Genomic DNA, 19,771 nt, shown 5'->3' with positions numbered 1-19,771 from the left:
ACTTCTGATTGAGGAGCACCAGAAGCAGCTGATGGTAGGATGTCTTAGATTACAAAAAATGAGTTTGTCTAGACATTGTGACGTTTTACTTTTGAGCTAATCATATATATGTAGATTTACTTGACAGTTTATTGCTTATACTGAGGTGAGGTGAATGTAGCCTTGACTGCAGTCCAAAATGCTCCTATGTAGAGGAGGTGTTGAAGTGCCTTTCATATAGGTTCATCTAAAAATATTACAATAAAAAGTGACAGTTCACTGCACATGGATTGTTCCTTTTTATAGTCTAAGCACTGTATGTTCCAAGGGAGCAGGCATCAATGTTAATGTCAAATTTGGTCTTAATCTTAAAATTATTGAGCATAATAGGAAACCATTTTAGAGATGCATAAGATGTGGTAAGAGTAAAGACATACAAATTGCTAAACTGTGTGCAGATTCTAAAATACATCTCAGACAGTACAGATTACACATGTTTATAAAATCGTATGCAAAATCTTCTGCAAAGCAGTATGCCTTCACAAAGGGGATAATAAATTGTACTAATGACATCCAGGTAACCTCAAATATTGAAATCAAATTAAATTATATTGAAAACTGGATCCAAACGAAGCATGGGGGGTGGAACTAGTATTGTATTTACTAGGTTGTATAAGTATTGGGAGATTTCTCAAGATTGAAGACATGCACTTGTTAAAGCTTAGGGAAAGGGGGAGTAGGGCAAACCCAGAGTCATACAGATCCATAAGTTTACTTCCCTGTTTTGGAAAAATAATGGAGAACGTTGTACTCCATAAGTCATTGTCAGAATTGAAAAGGTTGAAACTTGAAACCATATATACATATGTTGAAAATAGATCTGTTATTACCTGTAAGATGGTGTTCAGTAACAATCTAATAACCGCTGTGAATGAAAAATTGTGCATATAATTTATATAGATTTAACTACAGCATGTGATAGTCCTACACAAAGCACTGATCAATAAATTAGAATAAATAGGTATTGATGTACTCTTGAGAAGATGGGGCATGTCTGAAAAAGAATTTGACTAAATTAACCACTTGGGCACAACAGAATAATCTTCTGTTAAATATGTATAAAAAACCAAGCATGTGAGATATGGGAGACATAAAATGAAAGGTAAGTGTTTAATACAGTGATTGAAACTGCAGATTAATTTAAGGACCTGGGTATATGGGTAGTGCCAGCTTTGAGTTTTTGTACTTGTATGAACCAGTTAGTCAATGAGAGTTATATAACTATAGGTTGTATAAAAATGTTTGTAAAGTCTAAGAAGTCAGAAATTAAGTAATTGTTTGGTACATTAGACCCAGACTTGAGTATGGAATAACATGGAAGCCTTAACAGAAAACGTGCAAGTAAACTATAGAGTACAGCAGAAATATACAAAGGACATTCATGGAGGTGAAATTTTAAGTAATTATGAAAGACACAAATGTCTGAACTTGTACGGTGTATCTTACAGATATTTAAGAGGAGACCTTATTCAGGTATATAGGGCATTTAGAGACAACCTCTGGGAAAGTTTGTGATTATTAAAAAGTAGTGGAGAATCAGGCACCCTATGTAGAAGATTCTCTAGGAATGGGAAGTGTATTAATTGGCTCTCTGAGAGAGTAGCTGATGCATGGAATAGACTACCTCATTATATTAAAGCAAGTACTAGATGAGCTATTTTAAAGAACAGCCTGGACACTTGTTATGGGAACAACTGTTTTGGTATATTGGCAGGCGAAAAGGGCATTATTGCCTGTTCTTGAAATACTGTTACATATGTATATTTTTTCTTACAAAAATTGCCTTCTTTTGAGCATTTGGGGTTATTTCAAGATTCTTGAAAGACTTAATGCTGTCGATTTCTGACCCCTCCCCATATAGCAGTCTAATTTATTTCAGACTGGTAATTACCTTTGAGAACTTACAGGAAAATAGGCTGCCTAATACAGGTGGGTGAACACATTTTTGTGCAGCACTACTTGTTACTTTTTATATCTTCATATGTGTCCACTTGAGTTCAGATTTGGAAAACTATCTGTAGGCTACCTTGATCAAGAACTCTCAGTATTCATTAGATCCAAATTAAACAGACACATTTGAAGCATTTTATTTTTGATATTGACCTGCATACTTAACTCGACACAAGGTGCGTTGCTTTGCATTTAAATTTCCATACGTGGACTGGTTATCCAACTGATTTTATTTCTGAAAATTTTTAAATTGACACACTTTAAGTGTATATGTGAGAGCAAGACAGAGAGTATGCTTGACTGAGTCTTTTAAGGTGTGTATCATTTTAAATGCTAAGTCATCAGCTGTGAGTTTGAGCTCCTTAGACTCCTATCCTCCCAATGTGATGTAGTCTTCTACCCGGTTATTGAGTTTAGCATCTCTGTTGTTTTTGCCTGCTGGTGGTTCCTAATTCCTACACACATTCTACCTCTTCTCTCATCTTGGGTATGCTTGTAATACCATTGTTGCTACCTGCTGTACTTCCCTGCATTGTGCAAGTCTAGTGCCATGCTTGAACCAATTGCACTGACTAGCTGAGCACTGCTACACAACCGAGCTCGACGCAAGTATAAGTATTGTTAAAGTAAGCCCCAAATCAAATTTCAGTTTAAATGTTTCCTTGGCAAAAGAATACATTACGATGTTTTATTGTTTCTATAAAGGCATGCCGAGGAGAGAAACATGATGAGCCAGTTGTACCCATGGATGTTGTGGACGCTGCTAAAGAACAGATTGTAAATGAAGATGTGGTGGATGCAGCTGCAGTATGTTCCATTCCTGCTGGAGCAGATTTTCTTATGTGCTACTCTGTAGCTGAAGGTAAGTGACAGGCAGAGAGCTGTTTAATTTGCTTTTTATTAATGGACACACACAAAATGCAGTGCATGAAAAGTACAGATACAACAGTCATTTTATTTACTGTACATGAAACTGTAGATTCCCTCTTAGTTATCTTACTGTAACTTGCTTCAGCTGAGCCTGTTACTTTCTTTTATTTTCACCTGCACGTTTAGAGTTTACAGCATGGGCATTGTCATAGCCCAAAGAAGTGAAGGACCTTGAATGAGTTAAGACATCAAACGTATTGAAAAGGACTTTTTGAGGTTTGTCATAAAATGACAAGATGATATAGGTGATATTGTATTGCTGATTACTGGAAATATTACCTTCACCCATGGCAGTATTCTCAGTGCCCTGTTCTGCATGGCATACTTGTTAAGTGACAAGCATGTCAGCTCTTTGAGATTGCACATCTAGTTTTCCAAAAGTGTAGTATCCTCAAGTACAGAAAGAGCAACTGACAGTGGCACCTGTACGAGAATCCTTCAGGAACTGCTAGATTGTATTGTAGTTCAAGGGGCCATCTGCACCAAGGAGGTGGACAGTTGGGTAGTTCTCTTTCACTCAGTGGCTCTTCTCAGTTTCAAGCTGCTGTGTTTAGAATGTACTTATATGCAACATTCACTCATACTGGAGTACTCTGTATCAGGGATAAGACACCTCCTCATTCCCAGTATCAGCAGTTGAATAAAGGATTTGTTTTGATCAGATTTTCATGGAATATAAGGTATAGCTCACAGCAAACAGAACCCTGTAGCTTATGTAGACTTCTGTCACAGAGGTAGTGACTATGAAGATGAACAAATTCTAGGATATAATATTTAGCTGTGCTGAGTCAGCCAGCTGTGAAGACTGATAGATGAATTCATCCACTAAAAAGGCAGTGCACTACCTGGAAGGCAGTTCACTGAAGGCAGGAGATGAGGGACCTCTTTCAAATATTCCTTCACCAGTCTTAGGTCATATTTTTGACCTCCACTAAGTCATGGTATAAAAATGTCTGAAACATGTGCTTTGATCATAGAGTTCCTAATACACTGATCAACCAGCTTAAGACATGTCAGATAAACTTTGTTGTACACCATCTGCGGATAAGGGTACATTTATTGCCCCAAAGAAAGAAACCTCTTGTCTACTTATCCTGGAATGGTTCCTGGCAGCATCCAGTACCTATTCTTACTTTTCCTTGGGAGACTTTCCTTCTGGTGTAGCCATTCATTCTTCCGTAGTGTTTGGGTCCCTAGTACAAACTTTGAGGTTATATCTGAAAAGACTAGAGCTGAAGATCCTGAAATCATCCACTTCTTAAGCTACCAGAGGGCCACCAAAATGACCTTTGATGTTTCCATGTGCCATTTCTTAAAGGATTATGGTGACTAGAGGGGAGGTGCACAGAAACTACCCTCTTCATTCTGTGAAAAACATATCCACTGCCCAGTCTCTCTCTCACAGAAGCCCACACAATACATTGAAGGGAACGGAATCTGGGGAGAACTGGTCACAATACATCTGGTACCTGCTGCAGCAGCATACCTTATCTGGAGTTGATGTGTTTACTGGTGTCACAGTGCATTTAGGTGACTCATTTGCTGAACACAAGGTGCGGGAATCTTATTACTGAGCAGTGTATTTTGATCATTGTCAGAATATATGTCGAGAAGAATGGTAGCTCCTCTCACTGCCAGGATGTTGTTGGGGTAAGAGTAGAACTGATTGCAGCAAGAATATGCACTGGGGTAGAGATCATTTGCAAGTTCTACAAGGCTGTATGATGGCATATTGTAGCTTTATTTGGCAGACTGCATGCTTAGATAGAGGGTACTTGATTTCATGTACTTTACTTAGGTAGGTGCAGTTTCTTTTAGCTGGCAGGTTATACAGAACTGTAATGAGTGTAACTATTCATAGACTTATCTGAATGGTGTAGCAGTGAAGTATAGGCTTCTGTAAATCACCCTAGAAAGTTTTCTGTGACCCTAACTAATGAGGCTATCTGTTACCTGCATCATTTGGCTGTACAACATCTGAAGTACTGCAGTTAAAGCTTGAATATAAGTGATAATGCAAATAGTACACTGCATTGGTTGTACAACAGCAATTTGAGCAGAAACTTTCTTGAAGGTGTGCTAATTCCCTAGCTACAGTCGCTTTCCTAGACAGAGGAAGGTAATTAATAAGGATTGTCTTAGACAATGTTTAGGGGACCATCTGCATCTGCCAGAAGTTATTACCACTGCCCCAATAGTGCTGTAAACAAACTGTTAACCACTATGTGCATCTGTGTATGTTGAGGGTTTACAGGTTGTCCTGAATGGAAAATAAGTGCATTCTTCAATAGCTTCCTGTCTACAGTCGTCTTCTGTCCTGGTACAGAAAATTCCTCAAAATTCCTCCTAAGAACATTTCTGCACTGAAAACTGTTGAAGTCATTGAGAATATTCACAGAGGAAAACCTCAGAAGAGTGCAGAGGAGAAGGATGCATCTTGTTTTGGATAGATCATCATTTAGGATGGTAGCCAGTCCATTCATACAGCAGTTGGTTTTCCATTTGTTATGCCAGGGACCTGAATTCTGAAATGGGTTCTGGTTGCTAAAAGATTGTCTAACAACTAATGGATTTTGGAGCTGGTGTGTGGGTGGGGTATGTATGGTGGTGTGGGTGGGTGTGTAGGGGGCCCAGATATTTTTTTTTTGTTTGTGTGGTTACACATATTATATTGGGGAGATGTGGTGTGAAATACATTTACGAATATTACAACTTTGTTATAATAAACAATGAAGTTTGAAGTACTGCAGTTAAACACTTCCTTGAATTCCTTCATTAAATATCTGATGAGAACCTGATTGTAATATTCAGATGTATTTAAAGGTAACAGTAATTAAAGCCAAACAGTTCCTGTAATTGAAGGAAGCTTAGTGAAGTGTGGCACATTGCTTCTTGGAGATGTGAAAAAAATGATCTGAAATGGAAGACATTTTGTATGAACAATAGTCTTTCTAATTTGATGCTGTACAGTATTGGGATAAGTTGGTTCAGTTGATTTGCATTTTTATGTCTGAAAGTATTCACTTAAAGTTAAATTTTTCTGACTAGTATTTCATTAATCAGTCTTTATGGAAAAGTAGATGCAGCATTAATGTTTTGGGAAGCAGAATGCCATATTACCAAAGTGGATAAAAAGTTTATGAATGAACTTTATGTTCCAATTTTTATTTTCACTGTGTATTGAAACACAGTATTAAATACTTGTGATAATGGACTCCATATTTTTCAAAAGTTGATTGTGTCCTTTGAGTTTGCAGGGAATTGGATGACTATGAATGCATTTCACATATTCCAAGAGGAAATCCTTAACTAGGCTGAGAATATAGTTTTAGACCTCCCAGATGAACTACCAAAGGAGAAGAAACAGACCGTCTTTATAGTGAGAATTATCCTGTTAAATGTGGGTCTGAGGCTGCCAATCAATACCTGCAGTAAAGCCGTGGCCACTGGGAGTGTAATCCAAAAAGTATCCTTGCCTTGGACTGCAGCCTGTACTTGAAGGCATTAGAGGACAGTTTTTAGAGGTACCCATGGATATGGGCTACTTTATGGCCATCCATCGTAGTAGGTGTTAGGGACAAGATGATAGAATATGTGGAGCAGCTTCTTTATCCACCCATACCAAGGTACAGGAGAACTAGCTTAAAAGGCCTTAAAAGGTCAACCTTTTTCAAACAAACCAAAAAAAATCACGCAAGGGGAGAGTAATTGAAGCCAAAAATGGCATTTCAGAAAAAAAAAAATCGGAAGTGAAGAAGGGGGCAGATGAAGGTATCAAAGTCCAAGTCTGTGGGTGGTGATGGGGGGGGCAAGTCTTTCTGAGAAATTTCTTGCCCAATGCCAACTTTATTCCTAGCTCTTGGTTCCTCCACCTTTTATCACTTCCCCCATCCTTGTTCCTATCTCTTGGTGGGCAGATTATCAAACTTCAGGGAGATGGTTCAGCATGACATTTGATGGCAGGTGAGTGACATTGTTTCCCTTGGTAATGGACTAAAATTTAGAGCATTTACAACAGAATTCCTCCAGCCCGTCAGAACCAAATGCACCTAACCAAGTGCCATAACAATCCCTTATCCTGTGGCACAGTGAAAAACGTTCTTCAGGTGGAGAAAGAGCAGTGAGTTTGCTCCAGATGTTTCCTGGTTCCAAAGAATTATGGACCCAGAATGAGCCTGGATATACTCATCTTGGACCTCTGCAAGCTGAACAGATTTCTAATAACTGAATTCATAATGCTCACCCTACAGACTTTTCTGTTATTGCTGCTGTTACTGGCCTCTTTCTTGGTCAACCTAGAGTTAAAAGATGTAAAAGATGCCATCCTGCACATGCCCATTCTTAGAAATCACAGGGAGTATCCGAGGTTCAAGGTGGGTGCGAATCTTTTCCAGTTTACTTCTGTGCATTTTGTCCTTTCTGCAGCACAGCAGGTGTTCACAAAGTGCCTGGTGATATTCTTTGCCTTTTGATTAGAATACAGAGTCCACATTTACTGAAACCTAGATGATTGTCTGATTTAGTCACCATTGTTAAAGGAAATGGGACAGATGCTTGCCTGTGACTATAGATTGCTAGATCAACCTGAGCTTCACTTTAAACCTTCCAAATTCTACTTCCATAGGGGGTTAAAGGTTTTACTGAGAGCAGTCCTGGATATAGACATGAGGAACCTTTTCCTCCCCAAGGAAAGGACATGCCATCTGAAACTGCTTTTTGCAGACCTGGCCCAGAAGTCCCATACCCCGAGGTAGGGTGATAATCAGTACGCTGGATCACGTTGGCATCAACTTTGATGTAGCCTTAACCAGGCTGCATATGAAAAAGATCAGTGGTATCTAAGAAGTCTGTGGCAGTAGTGTATCACCCCGTATCAGTCACAAAAAAGTTTACCTGGTTAGCCAGACAAGTGGAGCTCAATTCAGGCAGATCTGTGATGATGCCTAAGCGGATCTGAACTGTCACCCTGTATACATCTGAGCTTGGTTGTGGAACACACCTGGAGCAGCAGATGGTGCAGGCGACCTAGAACACAACCAAACAGTGAAAATAAATGCTTTTGAAGGAAATTGATACTTCTTTTGGCTGTGAAGGCTTTCAAATTTGCACTGATGCTAAGTACCCTGAGTGTTATCACATTCAACACCTCAGTAATGTGGTACATAAACAAGATGGAGGGGTAGCATACATCCAAACAGTCCAGTTTTCCATAATTTTCTTAAACCCACGGAATAAAATTATTTTACACCTGTTGAATGTGCATAGACAGCTCAAACATTACTTTTCCAGAACCAAAAATATAAAGCAAATTAACTAGCTTTTTGTCTCCCTTCATGTTAGCCAAGGCTTAAACACATGCAAAACACAAATAGATAATTAATCTGGAAGCAATACACACAGTAAAGTAATTCACATTCAGCAGTACAGACATTCCAACATTCTACTACATTGACTATTACAGGTCTGCACGTCGTTTCCCTACTGTCCGAATATGTCAAAGTAAAGCTGTTACTCAACTTCATGATCTTGGCAAGCAGAGTCAATTTCTGCAACTGATGCTGTGGAATGATTTTTTGTAGGCAACTATTTCCTTTCCTGCTGCTTCCAACGTGTCTTTTGGATGTTTTACACAGTAGCAGTCATTGTCCTCATTCATCTTTATTGCTAATATAGATTTTAATGTTTTGCGCCAAGTGACAGTTTTTGCTTTGAACCATGCTAAGTGCTTGTTCTGCTTCAGTATTGAGTGTGGCAAACAGAAGACAGGTTACATTAGTTTTTGAAACTTTGTCAGGCCTTACACCACAGGGAATACCAAGCACCATGAACCAGTACTGTAGAAAACTAGATGCATCTGATCCATGTGGCCGTTCAAATCACCTGATGAACTGAAAATTTGTCAATCAGTTTGCAGTGCTCCACTTATGAGCTGCAAAAACTAAAATCGGTGCTAGTGTGTCTGCAGTAGTAGTGGAAGAAAAAACTCTTAGTAGACAGCTTCGTAGCCGGATCTACTAAGCAGTCAGCTTTGTAGCTGGATCTACTAAGCAGTCTGCTCAGCTTCATAGCTCGATCTACTAAGCAGTGTGCTTTGTAGCTGGATCTACTAAGTGTTCAGATTCGTAGCTGGATCTACTGAGCTGGCCATGTTCTGTAACAGATCATTTCTGGCAGGGAAGTGGTGTTTTTTTTTTTTTTTTTTTTTCAGTCTTATCAGTATGGCAGTGTAAAACTACTTGGCCCACTTGAAATATTTTTGCTCTGTTGTGATGTCATCCATAGTGTCTTTCAAGTACATTTCAACATCAGGATGGATTTCACATCTTCCAGGATACTGTCTCACATTTTGAGAATTGAATCAATAGTAGGTGCATTATCCAGAAATTACCTAGCAGCTGGTACCCTACAAACATACGTGTGCAGTATTTTTATGTATGCATTATGTAAGACGAACACTATGCTTTCCCTGCCCTACAACTTTTGCTTACACCTTCCAGTCCTGCAGTGGTTTAAGTGCATACTGCAGGAACAGGAATGCCAGCATAATCTCATGGCTTTGCAGTCTCTCAGCTATTAGATCCACTTTAACAGACCATGGGTCATGAAACGTGAAGTCAACGCATTCTTTCAATTACTTGCATCAGTTAACCACTGAGTTGGGGCATACCTGACAATTTTAAGGGGCTCAATATCCACAAACGGTGCAAACTCTCTGCTGGTGCTGTGCACTTCTTGAAAAGAGACAGTAAATGTCAGATATCAACTCCTCCACAGGTAATGTCACTGGCCGTATATCTGATTTAATGCATAAATCTGCTGTGTATCATAAACAGCACAAGTTGAAAATATGGGGGTTAAGCTGTCTTAGTATGGATAGCTCTAAGTTCCATTAACCAATCATGGTTGCAGTGTTGTTTTGAGTACACCATCATATTGCTCACAGGAACGTCAAACTTCCTCAGAGTTACAATTATGCAGTCAAAATAGCTTGGCCAATTACACTGACAAAAGCAGGCATGTTGAGGGATTTAAATATGTTTTCACTAATGCTCTGATAAAAAAAAAAAAAAAAAAATTACAAGTAATCGGTCATCTCCCATATCTGTACTCTTGCAGAGTTGAAAACAGTGTGGCAGTTTCTGACACACTGGTGCAACATCCTGCTTATTTTTAAGCCCCATTACATCCCTTACAGGTCAAGAAGGTGTTGTTGGTCTGCAAGTCATTTTTATACCACCTCTGGGTCCATGCAGTACTTCATGTACTTGAAGAAATGATCCCCAGTCATAAATGGTAAGTTTTGCTCAGCAAATAGACTGAGGCTGTTTTAGCTTCAAATACTTTAGAGTTTGATTGCTGGATGGCAAATATTTGTTACCTTTCTTTCAGTTGAAATTTTGAGTCTCATCCAGGGTTTCCAGATATCCCTATTTGAACGGGACTATCCTGAGTTCAGCAGACCAATCCCAAGTCCCACATTACCTCTAAAAAAAATCCTGGTTGAAGTTGGTGAACCCACTTTTCCTCTGTTCCACATAACAGTAGAAGTGGTTCTGCTTTACAATTTTTGATTGGCTGGTATACTGTTATATGAGCCAATCAAAAATCTTAAAGCAGAGCCACTTCTGTTCAATGCAGAACCGACAGACTTTTTTGGTCACTGGCTTGTGGTGGCTGTCCCAACCTGCAGTTTTAGAAATTTGGCTCATCTTGTGCTGTTTGGTGGCCACATGTTACTGCAGGTTGTTCCTCCCTCCATGTCCAACATTTAAAATTGGTAGCACATTTCTTACAGAAGGTGTATGCTGGGCAATGCTTTCTTTCTATTACCCAGTCAAATGTGACCTTCCAGCTGCTTTGGAATGTAGTCATTCACCTCTTTTCGCAGAGGCAACTTCTTTGGAGAAAGGAGGTAGTAATTAGAAAGCTCCATGGCAATTCACAAGTGTTCCATGAAGTTATACTTTTACTTCCAGTAAAATGAAATCTGTATGATGTCAAACAGTGTTCACAAATTCTTACCCTTTGGAGTTGCTCCACTGCAGCACTGTAAGAAAGCTTGCATTGCACCCCCCTTCAGCTGCGGCTTGTATCTTGCTGTACTGTGATTCAGCCATTACTTTGCTTCTGAAGAACATAAATGTAACAGTCCAATGTATATGAAACCAGTCCAGAACATGTGTATACCTCAGTAACTCACACCACAATACATGGTCATAAAATAAGAGTAAGAATTATTGCCAGGGTTTCATAACTCATCCAAGAAGACAATAATTGCAAATATTTTATAACACCAAAAGTAATATAACATATGTATTACAGAGCTGCAGATTACTTAGCCAACCTCCTCCATGCCATACCCACTTCTCAAATATCCCAGTGACCAAGTATCTTCCAGTGACTGGGAATGTGCTTGGGTGTATGCTACAACTTTTACTTCAGTGATGCTGTAAGTAAGTAAATCAAGAGAACATCAACACCCTCTTGTGTACCCACGCAGTGGTATAGTAGAGACTAAAGGCAGTTCATAGGCTCATATTATATTTTGGAAAGTGCACAATTATATATATATATATATATATATATATATATATATATATATATATATACACACACACACACACACACACACACACACACATATCTATACGTGTGTCAGAAGAATACCTGTTAGCCAGGTGAGAGTGAGTGACAGCACGGATTCCTATTTGGCTGTTTAATTTAGTGACATATGTACTAATAACACATTGTTTAATCCATGTAACTACAATCTCTTGAAATATTATACACATTACTCTTCACCTGCCTCACATAAGCTTCCTCTTGAAGCCACATAATACTTTGTAAGCCACTTCAGTTTTAAACATTTGTATTGCATATCTTCATAGTTAAGAATACACTGTCAATAGCTCCGGTATTGTATAATGTATTCAGACTGCATTTTTCCCCTCTCACCATGACATTGCCACAGGTTTTAAACTCCATCTCATTTGGTGACTTAACTACAAGCCAGAAATTTGTCAGAAACCAAAGTGTGTAGACCAAAAATATGAAAATTATGGACTTTCTGGGCACCCGAGAAGCTCATTTCTTAACACAATATTTGGGGACAAGGCCAAAAAGAATGGGGAGAGGTGGACAAAAGGCCAAAATTTCGGGACAGATTTTTATTATTGCTGTCAAAGTTTATACAAAACAGATTTTTATTATTGCTGTCAAAGTTTATACATGTTTTGCATTTGTGGCACGTGTTTTCAAAAGGATACATAGCCTGAAATTCCATTTTTATTAGTTATTTTAAAGCAAGGAGTTTTGTCTTTTAATGGACTGTCACAAGACTATATCATACTTGTAAACGGGTGTGCTGTTTTTTCATGTCAGTTTAAAAATTGTGTAAAGTAGCTGAAAACCATTTTTCTGTGGAGAAATTGTTTATTTTACTTTTTTTGAGGGGCTGGCATAGTGTACTTTTTGCTGTATTTTTTGTGAAAAAATGACTTTTAAAGGCTTGTAGTTTTTACCGACATTTGCTACTTTTCTTCCCTGGGAAAGAGGCACTATTTTTGGCTTAACCATGGCACAAACTGCTGGTCTCATGACTGGTCCTTCCAACCACCTGAAGAAAAAAATAAACAGCCCTTGCCACCACAGCAGGCTAGCAGTTTGCCTTTGTTGCAGGTGGGTAACTCTGCTGTGGCCATTTGTTGCATCTTGGACCACTCATCTTTTACACTGGATCTCTCTACTGTGACATCTACAGCCACTATTGATACTAATGCAGTGCAAGCCCCACAAGTGTCCTGCCAGGAAAACTACATTTACAGCAATACCACACATGGCTAAGACAAAAACATCTTCTTTGTTCAACAGTTCTAGACATTTTCAACAGTTTTGGACATTAACAACACTGCTCCATACATCTTAACACAAGCAATCTGGCGAAATCCATAAAGTAATAGAGGAGACCAAAAGCCCAAAATCTGGGAGAGATTTTAATTATTGCTCTTCTAAACTTATAGTTGCCTGAATAACATTTTACATTAGCATGCATTTTTCTAAAGGGTATCATGCCTGAAAATCAAATGTCTTTCATTATTTAGTGACTTCAGTCCTCAGTGATTTGCCAGAATCCACAAATGATATGAGGCACAGACCAAAATATGAGGCAAAACTCTGGAAATTTTGTGAAAATCTGGACAGTTGAGAGATGAGTATTGGCTCTCAAGCTTTGAAAATTGAAAGAGTAGCAGGTTTTGCATTTTCTGAAAGATATGACAGCACTTGAAATGAATTAGAATTGCGTTCTCAAAAACACGAGTGTCACTGTTTTACCATTTTCCAAAAAATAGAGAGAGAAAAAACCCAATTATGTAACTCAGCTCTCGCAACTTCTTTATTCAAGAGTTCTAGACAAAACTAGAAATAATGGAGATGGAAAGAAGGGCCAAAATCAGGGGCACCTTTTACATATTGCTCTCATAAACTTAAAAAGTTGATGTAACATTTTGCAACATGCATCTTCATTTTTAGTGACTGTGCTGCAAGCATCAACAACACAAATGCCCCAGTGTTCCAAGTGATAAAACAAATGTAACTCGTATCCATCAACAGCACAGATGCCCCAGTGTTCCAAGTTATAAAACAAATGTAACTTGTATCTATCAACAGCACACATGCCCCGGTGTTCTATCAACAGCGCAAATGCCCCAGTGTTCTAAGTAATAAGACAAATGTAACTTGTATCCATCAACAGCACAGATGCCCCAGTGTTCCAAGTTATAAAACAAGTGTAACTTGTATCTATCAACAGCACACATGCCCCGGTGTTCTATCAACAGCGCAAATGCCCCAGTGTTCTAAGTAATAAGACAAATGTAACTTGTATCCATCAACAACACAGATGCCCCAGTCTTCCAAGTTATAAAACAAATGTAACTTGCATCTATCAACAGCACACATGCCCCGGTGTTCTATCAACAGCACAAATGCCCCAGTGTTCTAAGTAATAAGACAAATGTAACTTGTATCCATCAACAGCACAGATGCCCCAGTGTTCCAAGTTATAAAACAAATGTAACTTGCATCTATCAACAGCACACATGCCCCGGTGTTCTATCAACAGCGCAAATGCCCCAGTGTTCTAAGTAATAAGACAAATGTAACTTGTATCCATCAACAACACAAATGCCCCAGTTTTCCAAGTAATAAAACAAATGTAACTTGTATCCATCAACAACACAAATACCCCAGTGTACCAAGTAATAAAACAAATGTAACTTGTATCCATCAACAGCACAAATGCCCCAATGTTCCAAGTAATAAAGCAAATGTAACTTGTATCTATCAACAGCACACATGCCCCAGTGTTCTATCAACATCACAAATGCCCCAGTGTTCCAAGTTATAAAACAAATTTAACTTGTATCTATCAACAGCACACATGCCCCAGTGTTCTATCAACAGCGCAAATGCCTCAGTGTTCTAAGTAATAAGACAAATGTAACTTGTATCCATCAACAACACAAATGCCCCAGTGTATCAAGTAATAAAACAAATGTAACTTGTATCCATCAACAGCACAAATGCCCCAATGTTTCAAGTAATAAAGCAAATGTAACTTGTATCCATCAACAGCACAAATGCCCCAGTGTTCCAAGTAATAAAGCAAATGCAACTTGCATCTCTTTCTCTATATCTCTCTCTCTCAACTTTGCTCAAGAACTTTGGACAAAGCCCAGAATGGGGGGGTGGGGGTGAGTATCACACCAGCAGGGGCAGCTTTTAAATATTGCTTTCCTAAACTTAGTTGAAAGAATAGCAGGTTTTACATTGGCAACAAGCTTTGAAAGTTGATCAAGTAACAGTTTGCATTAGCAACATGCATTTTCTGAAGGACATGAAGTGTATTGCTTAATTTATTAGTGATCGCAGTACAAGCATCACCACAAAATTACACTACTTTCAAACTAATGAAAAAATGTACAACTCCTCTTTCTAAGCTTGTTTACTCAAGAACTCTGGATAAAGTCCAAAATGGGGAGGGTGGTGACATGTATAATATCACAGTATCATTATAGATTTCAAATAATTGCCGTCATAAATAATATATTTTGCTTTACCACATCCATTTTCTGAAGAATTAAGTCTGAATATAGGTTTACTAAAACTACACTATTGTGCAAGTAACCCTATCAGTGATTTGCCCAAATTAGGAAACACGCACAGGTTTTACAAGGAACAGGTTAGAAAGTAGGAAGCACGGGGGCATTTTGTTCGCCTGGGCATAAGATAATAGGTGGAAATTGGGAGCTGGTACCATGCTCAGTCAACACCCAAAAGCAGTATCTGACTACCGCCTGCAACATTAACAAACAATAAAGGACTCACCTGGAAATCGGTGCCTGCTCACAAGTGTGTTCCTTGTTATTTTCAACAAAATCTAAGCAGTTACAAACAAACCATATCAGCTCTCTGGGTGGCTCTAGTGACCTCCGACCTCCTGCAAGTAAATGTCCAGTGTAAGAATGGAGAGGAAAGGAAAGCCAGTATGTCTGTTAAATCCTGCTGTCCCCAGTTTGTTCCTTTCTCCTTCCACTGATCCCCTATAGCAGGCAAATAGGCAGTCTTCTCATTAACTGTGAGGTATGTCCAATTCTTTTTGCATCCCATCTAAGGCTGGGACAGGCACACTAGCCAAAAAGTCTGATATCGAGCAAAGTTTTCCAGAAAGTGGCAGAAATGGAAACCCTCTCTTCCAAGCACTCTCAGAAATGAACAGACCTTTCTTCCTGTGCCAGTTAATATGCAGTCTAAGTGGACCTAATAAAAGTGTGCTTTGCAGGTCTGCTGCCATCTATTAACCAGTCCAGGCATATTACAGCATAGGTACTTGTAAGGAAGCAGTCAGTCAGGAACAAAAAGCCAGCTGGTACCATTCTCAGTCAACACCCAAAAGCAGAGATCTCTTTACTGCTGAATTTGAAAAATACAGGAATTTTGCCAGACATATCAGGCTGCGGGGGATGGGCCTATATTCCAATTGAAAAGCAAATACGTCTGTTCATTTTGGGACATTTTGAGAGCTATGGTCTTTATAAACTTTTACAGACCAAAGACTGGGGCCAGAGGTACTTTTAGGCAGTGCACACTTTCAGATGCTTTTTCACCTAAAAGGTACTTGAATACTGGTGGGAACAACTCTGCCATGTAAACCACACACAAGATTTGTGTCTAGGGGTTGAGGGAAAGCTCATCTCGCAGGGTATTACTGGGAAAGCTCTGGAAGTCAGACAAGGGACGATGGCCTGCTTAGAACATTTCCCGTGGGTAAAATCTTGTATTACAGAGGTGATCCCTCTGCTGGAACATCTGCCATTAGGGTGAATTACTCACATGAATGTACTTTCTGTTTTCACAGATTGCTACATCATATACTTTTAATGGCAGATGCATTCTTAGGCAGTAGAGCATATTAAGATAGGGTCAGTCAGCAATGATTCAGATAGCTGGAGTGCCCCTGAGTGGATTATCCCACCTAAAGCTGCTAACATTGACTGGTACTCCTTGTCTTTCTTATTTTTGAGATTAAACTGAGACCAGAACCCCTTCTAGTGAGGTCAGATATTTAAGTATTGATTTGATATCTGAACAAAAGAGGAGGTACTTGTAGCTGTGTTCCTGCAGTGGGCATAGTACAGTTGCATGTGAGTGACTTGCCATAAGTCCTTGCCAGCAAGATTTGTGAATAGGTTCATAGGAAATTACTGGGCTTATGGTCCTAAGAAGCCTTTTTAAGCCTAGCCATACTTTCCCATTTGTAAATGAATGGGTACATTACCCAAAGACAAATTGTTTGGACTGGCCATATTTTTCGTTTATACATGACAGGATATATTACCCAGAAAATGGTATTGAGTTGACTTCCAAGGCAGATTTGTCATAGAAAATGTTCATCATATACTGATCACTGCTGCAGTAGCCTTTGCTGCATGGGTTATATCCTACCAGGGATACAGTAGCCGGCCATCTTCCAAAGCTTTAGGTCACCTTCCACATGCCCAATCTGTCAGGCAGCTCAGAGCTTTACTACTAATGAAAAGTGCGCTACTCTGACTTTTGAGAATCAGTGGTCAGCTTGGTGGTGGTCCTTTGCTGGACAGAAGTTCACTTTGGGGGGGAAGAACTTCCATTTTCTAAATATTAGTTGTGTTTTATTAATTTCCTCATCAGAAAAGTTTATTTTAAAGCAAGGGATTTTGTCTTTTAATAGATTGTCACAAGACTGTATCATACTTGTAAACTGGAGTGCTCTTTTTGTCCTGTCAGTTTAAAAATTGTGTAAAGTAGCTGAACACCATTTGTTTGTAGAGAAAATGTGTTTATTTTACTTTTTGGGGGGCTGACAGAGTTTTAAAGTGCTTTTTACTGTTTTTTGTGGAAAGATGACTCTTAAAGACTCAATTTTTACTGGTGTTTCCTACTTTTCTTCCAAAGAGACACCATTTTTGGCTTGACCATGGAACAAACTGCAGGTCTCATGATCAGTCCTTCTTCCATCCACATAAAAAGAAAAAATTGAGCAAACAGCCATTGCCCCACCACAGCAGGCTAGCAATTTGCCTCAAGACGCAGGTGGGTGACTCTGCTGTGACCTTTTGTTGTATCTTCTTAGACCACTCATCTTTTACCCTGGATGCCTCTAGTGTAGAATCTACAGTCACTGTTGACCAGGGTTAGGCATGTCCTCTGTGGCTGGTTGGGGTCCCCTCGGTGAGCAATGTAGAGCCACTCTAGTTGATCCTGGGATAGGGAACCGAGAAGGCTTCCTGTTGTGTTAAAATGCTGTTCCAGTCCCTGGGGAAGCTGCTGCTGCCATTAGTAATACTGCTGGCCCCAATTTTCATGTCCAGTGAAAAACTAAGCATGTGTTTATTCCACCTCAAATTTCCTTAGACAAGAGTAGTGCACTGAGTCTGGCTCAGGGTTTAATTCACGCTCTTAATCCTTCTTGTAAAGTAGTTTACAGTAAAAGAAAGAGGGATATTTAAGATTCTGATTCTGAATCTGTGCAGAAAGATGAAGGGACAGATACAGGGGTTTATCCTCTGATTTCTGATTCCGACTCTGAGGAGAGCTCATTTTCTGATTCTCCCTGTGGGAGTTTCTCTTTCTCTGAGAGTATTGCTAGAATGTGCCAATGTTTACAGTTCGAGAACAATGAGGTTTTGTAGTCCCTCAGAAAATACTGTGAGTTGTTACAGAAGGAATTTCCAGAACCTACACCCATTCCTCCTGTTCTATCTGCTTTTCAATTTTCATGATAGTCAGCCAGCTTCCCCTAAAAAGGCAGCTACTAGGTATAGAATATCTCATTCTTTTAAATTTTTATGCACTGTTCCCAAACCCGAACCAACAGCTATACCTTTAGTTGATCCCACTGCTGCTAAATATACAATTAATTCAAATCCTACTGTTTCTGATGGGATCAGAATATCGGCCAGTAGGTTTACTATATTTTTTGGCTCAGTATAGATGGCTGAATTTACAATAATCGCTGCACATAATTGATTATTGCCTTCGAGGTTGCAGACCTAGCTAAAGAATACCTTGTGGTTGTCCTTGGCCTGAGAGGCCAAATTTATCTGAAATTTGGCATTGGTAGACTTTATTTGTACTCTTTGAGTTGTTTGTTTAGTTTTAGAGTGCTTTTATGCTGCTGGGTGCTGCACCTCCTAATTGCTGCCATAATTGTCTCCCTTTTTTACAGCATATTGAGTTCCACAAGGATGACTTGTTTTTTGAGTTAGTTCTGTACTTTTTCCTGGTGGGTACAACTGCCTCAGGGCGGCTATTAACATGCTTGTACAAAATTTCTGTGATCGGTTATGCATAGGCAGCAGTGTTCTCAGGGTTTATTGGGGGGGTTGAAATTTTGCCAGGTTCTCAATTAATAACAGGATTCCTGAATATTCCAGGTTTAGCTGGGGGTCCAGGTTGTATTTTTTCTTCAAAGGAGACTGTTTTGTGGTCTGACCTTACCAGGGAAGACATTACAGCAGGGGGGTGTGCAGCACTCTCCCATTTTAGTGAGGACCAGATCCAGTATGGTTGCACCCCTGGTTGGTGTATTGACAGTCTGGTCGAGGGAGTTGGTGTTTACAAAATCCAGGAATATCTGTGCCTGTACGTTTGGTGTCTTATAAGATTCTCATTTAATAGTGGGGTAATTAAAGTCACCCATGAATATGGTATTAGGTTGGATGGTGAGCGTTTCCAGTAAGTTTAATTAAATGGTATGGGTTTCCTGGGTCATAGAGGGGAGACCTGCAGCTTGAAAGGAAGTGGTATTGGATTTTGCCTTTGATTTGAACATGGAGCAGTTCAGGTCCATTGTCCTGTTTGACTAAGCCTTGAGGTATGTTTATTTCTGATTTAAATCGAGACATCTCCAGCTTTAGTCCCCGTCTGTGTAGTTGGTCTAAATGTGTGGAAGGCATTATAACCTTGCACTGCTGGTGTGTGCTGTCTGCCGCTTTAAACCATGTCTCGGTGACTGCACAGAGATCAACATACTCTAGGGTGATGAGAGCTTCTAGAGAGTGGAGTTTTTTTAGACTCCTAGCATTGAGCAGTAATACCTTTGGATTTTCTTGGTTTTAATTTGCTATGTCAGAAGTACTTTCAGTTTGGCATTGCCTAAAAAGGCACTATGAGGCAAGGCAATGTTTTAGCCAATATTTGAAAGTCTGTAGGGGAAAGGTGCAGAAAATCCCTAGCAAAGCCGCATGGTCTATTGACCATCTTCCATGCTGACAAATATTGCAACCCCTTTGCACCCCCTTAGAATGACACC

General features: G+C 39.4%; 1 protein-coding gene across 1 annotated transcript in view; it reads left to right on the top strand.

Annotated features, from left to right (window-relative positions):
* CASP6 (caspase 6) overlaps positions 1–19,771 on the top strand; it is a 1,203,724-nt gene that overhangs the window by 1,084,136 nt on the left and 99,817 nt on the right. Inside the window, exon 5 of the mRNA XM_044063443.1 lies at positions 2,695–2,851. Coding sequence (XP_043919378.1) covers positions 2,695–2,851 — 157 coding nt within the window. The remainder of the gene's footprint in view (positions 1–2,694; positions 2,852–19,771) is intronic.

Source organism: Protopterus annectens, chromosome 2.part1 (assembly GCF_019279795.1).
Source record: "Protopterus annectens isolate FY-2018-M chromosome 2.part1, PAN1.0, whole genome shotgun sequence".
Lineage (NCBI taxonomy): Eukaryota > Metazoa > Chordata > Ceratodontiformes > Protopteridae > Protopterus > Protopterus annectens.
This window is presented reverse-complemented; position numbering and strand designations above follow the sequence as displayed.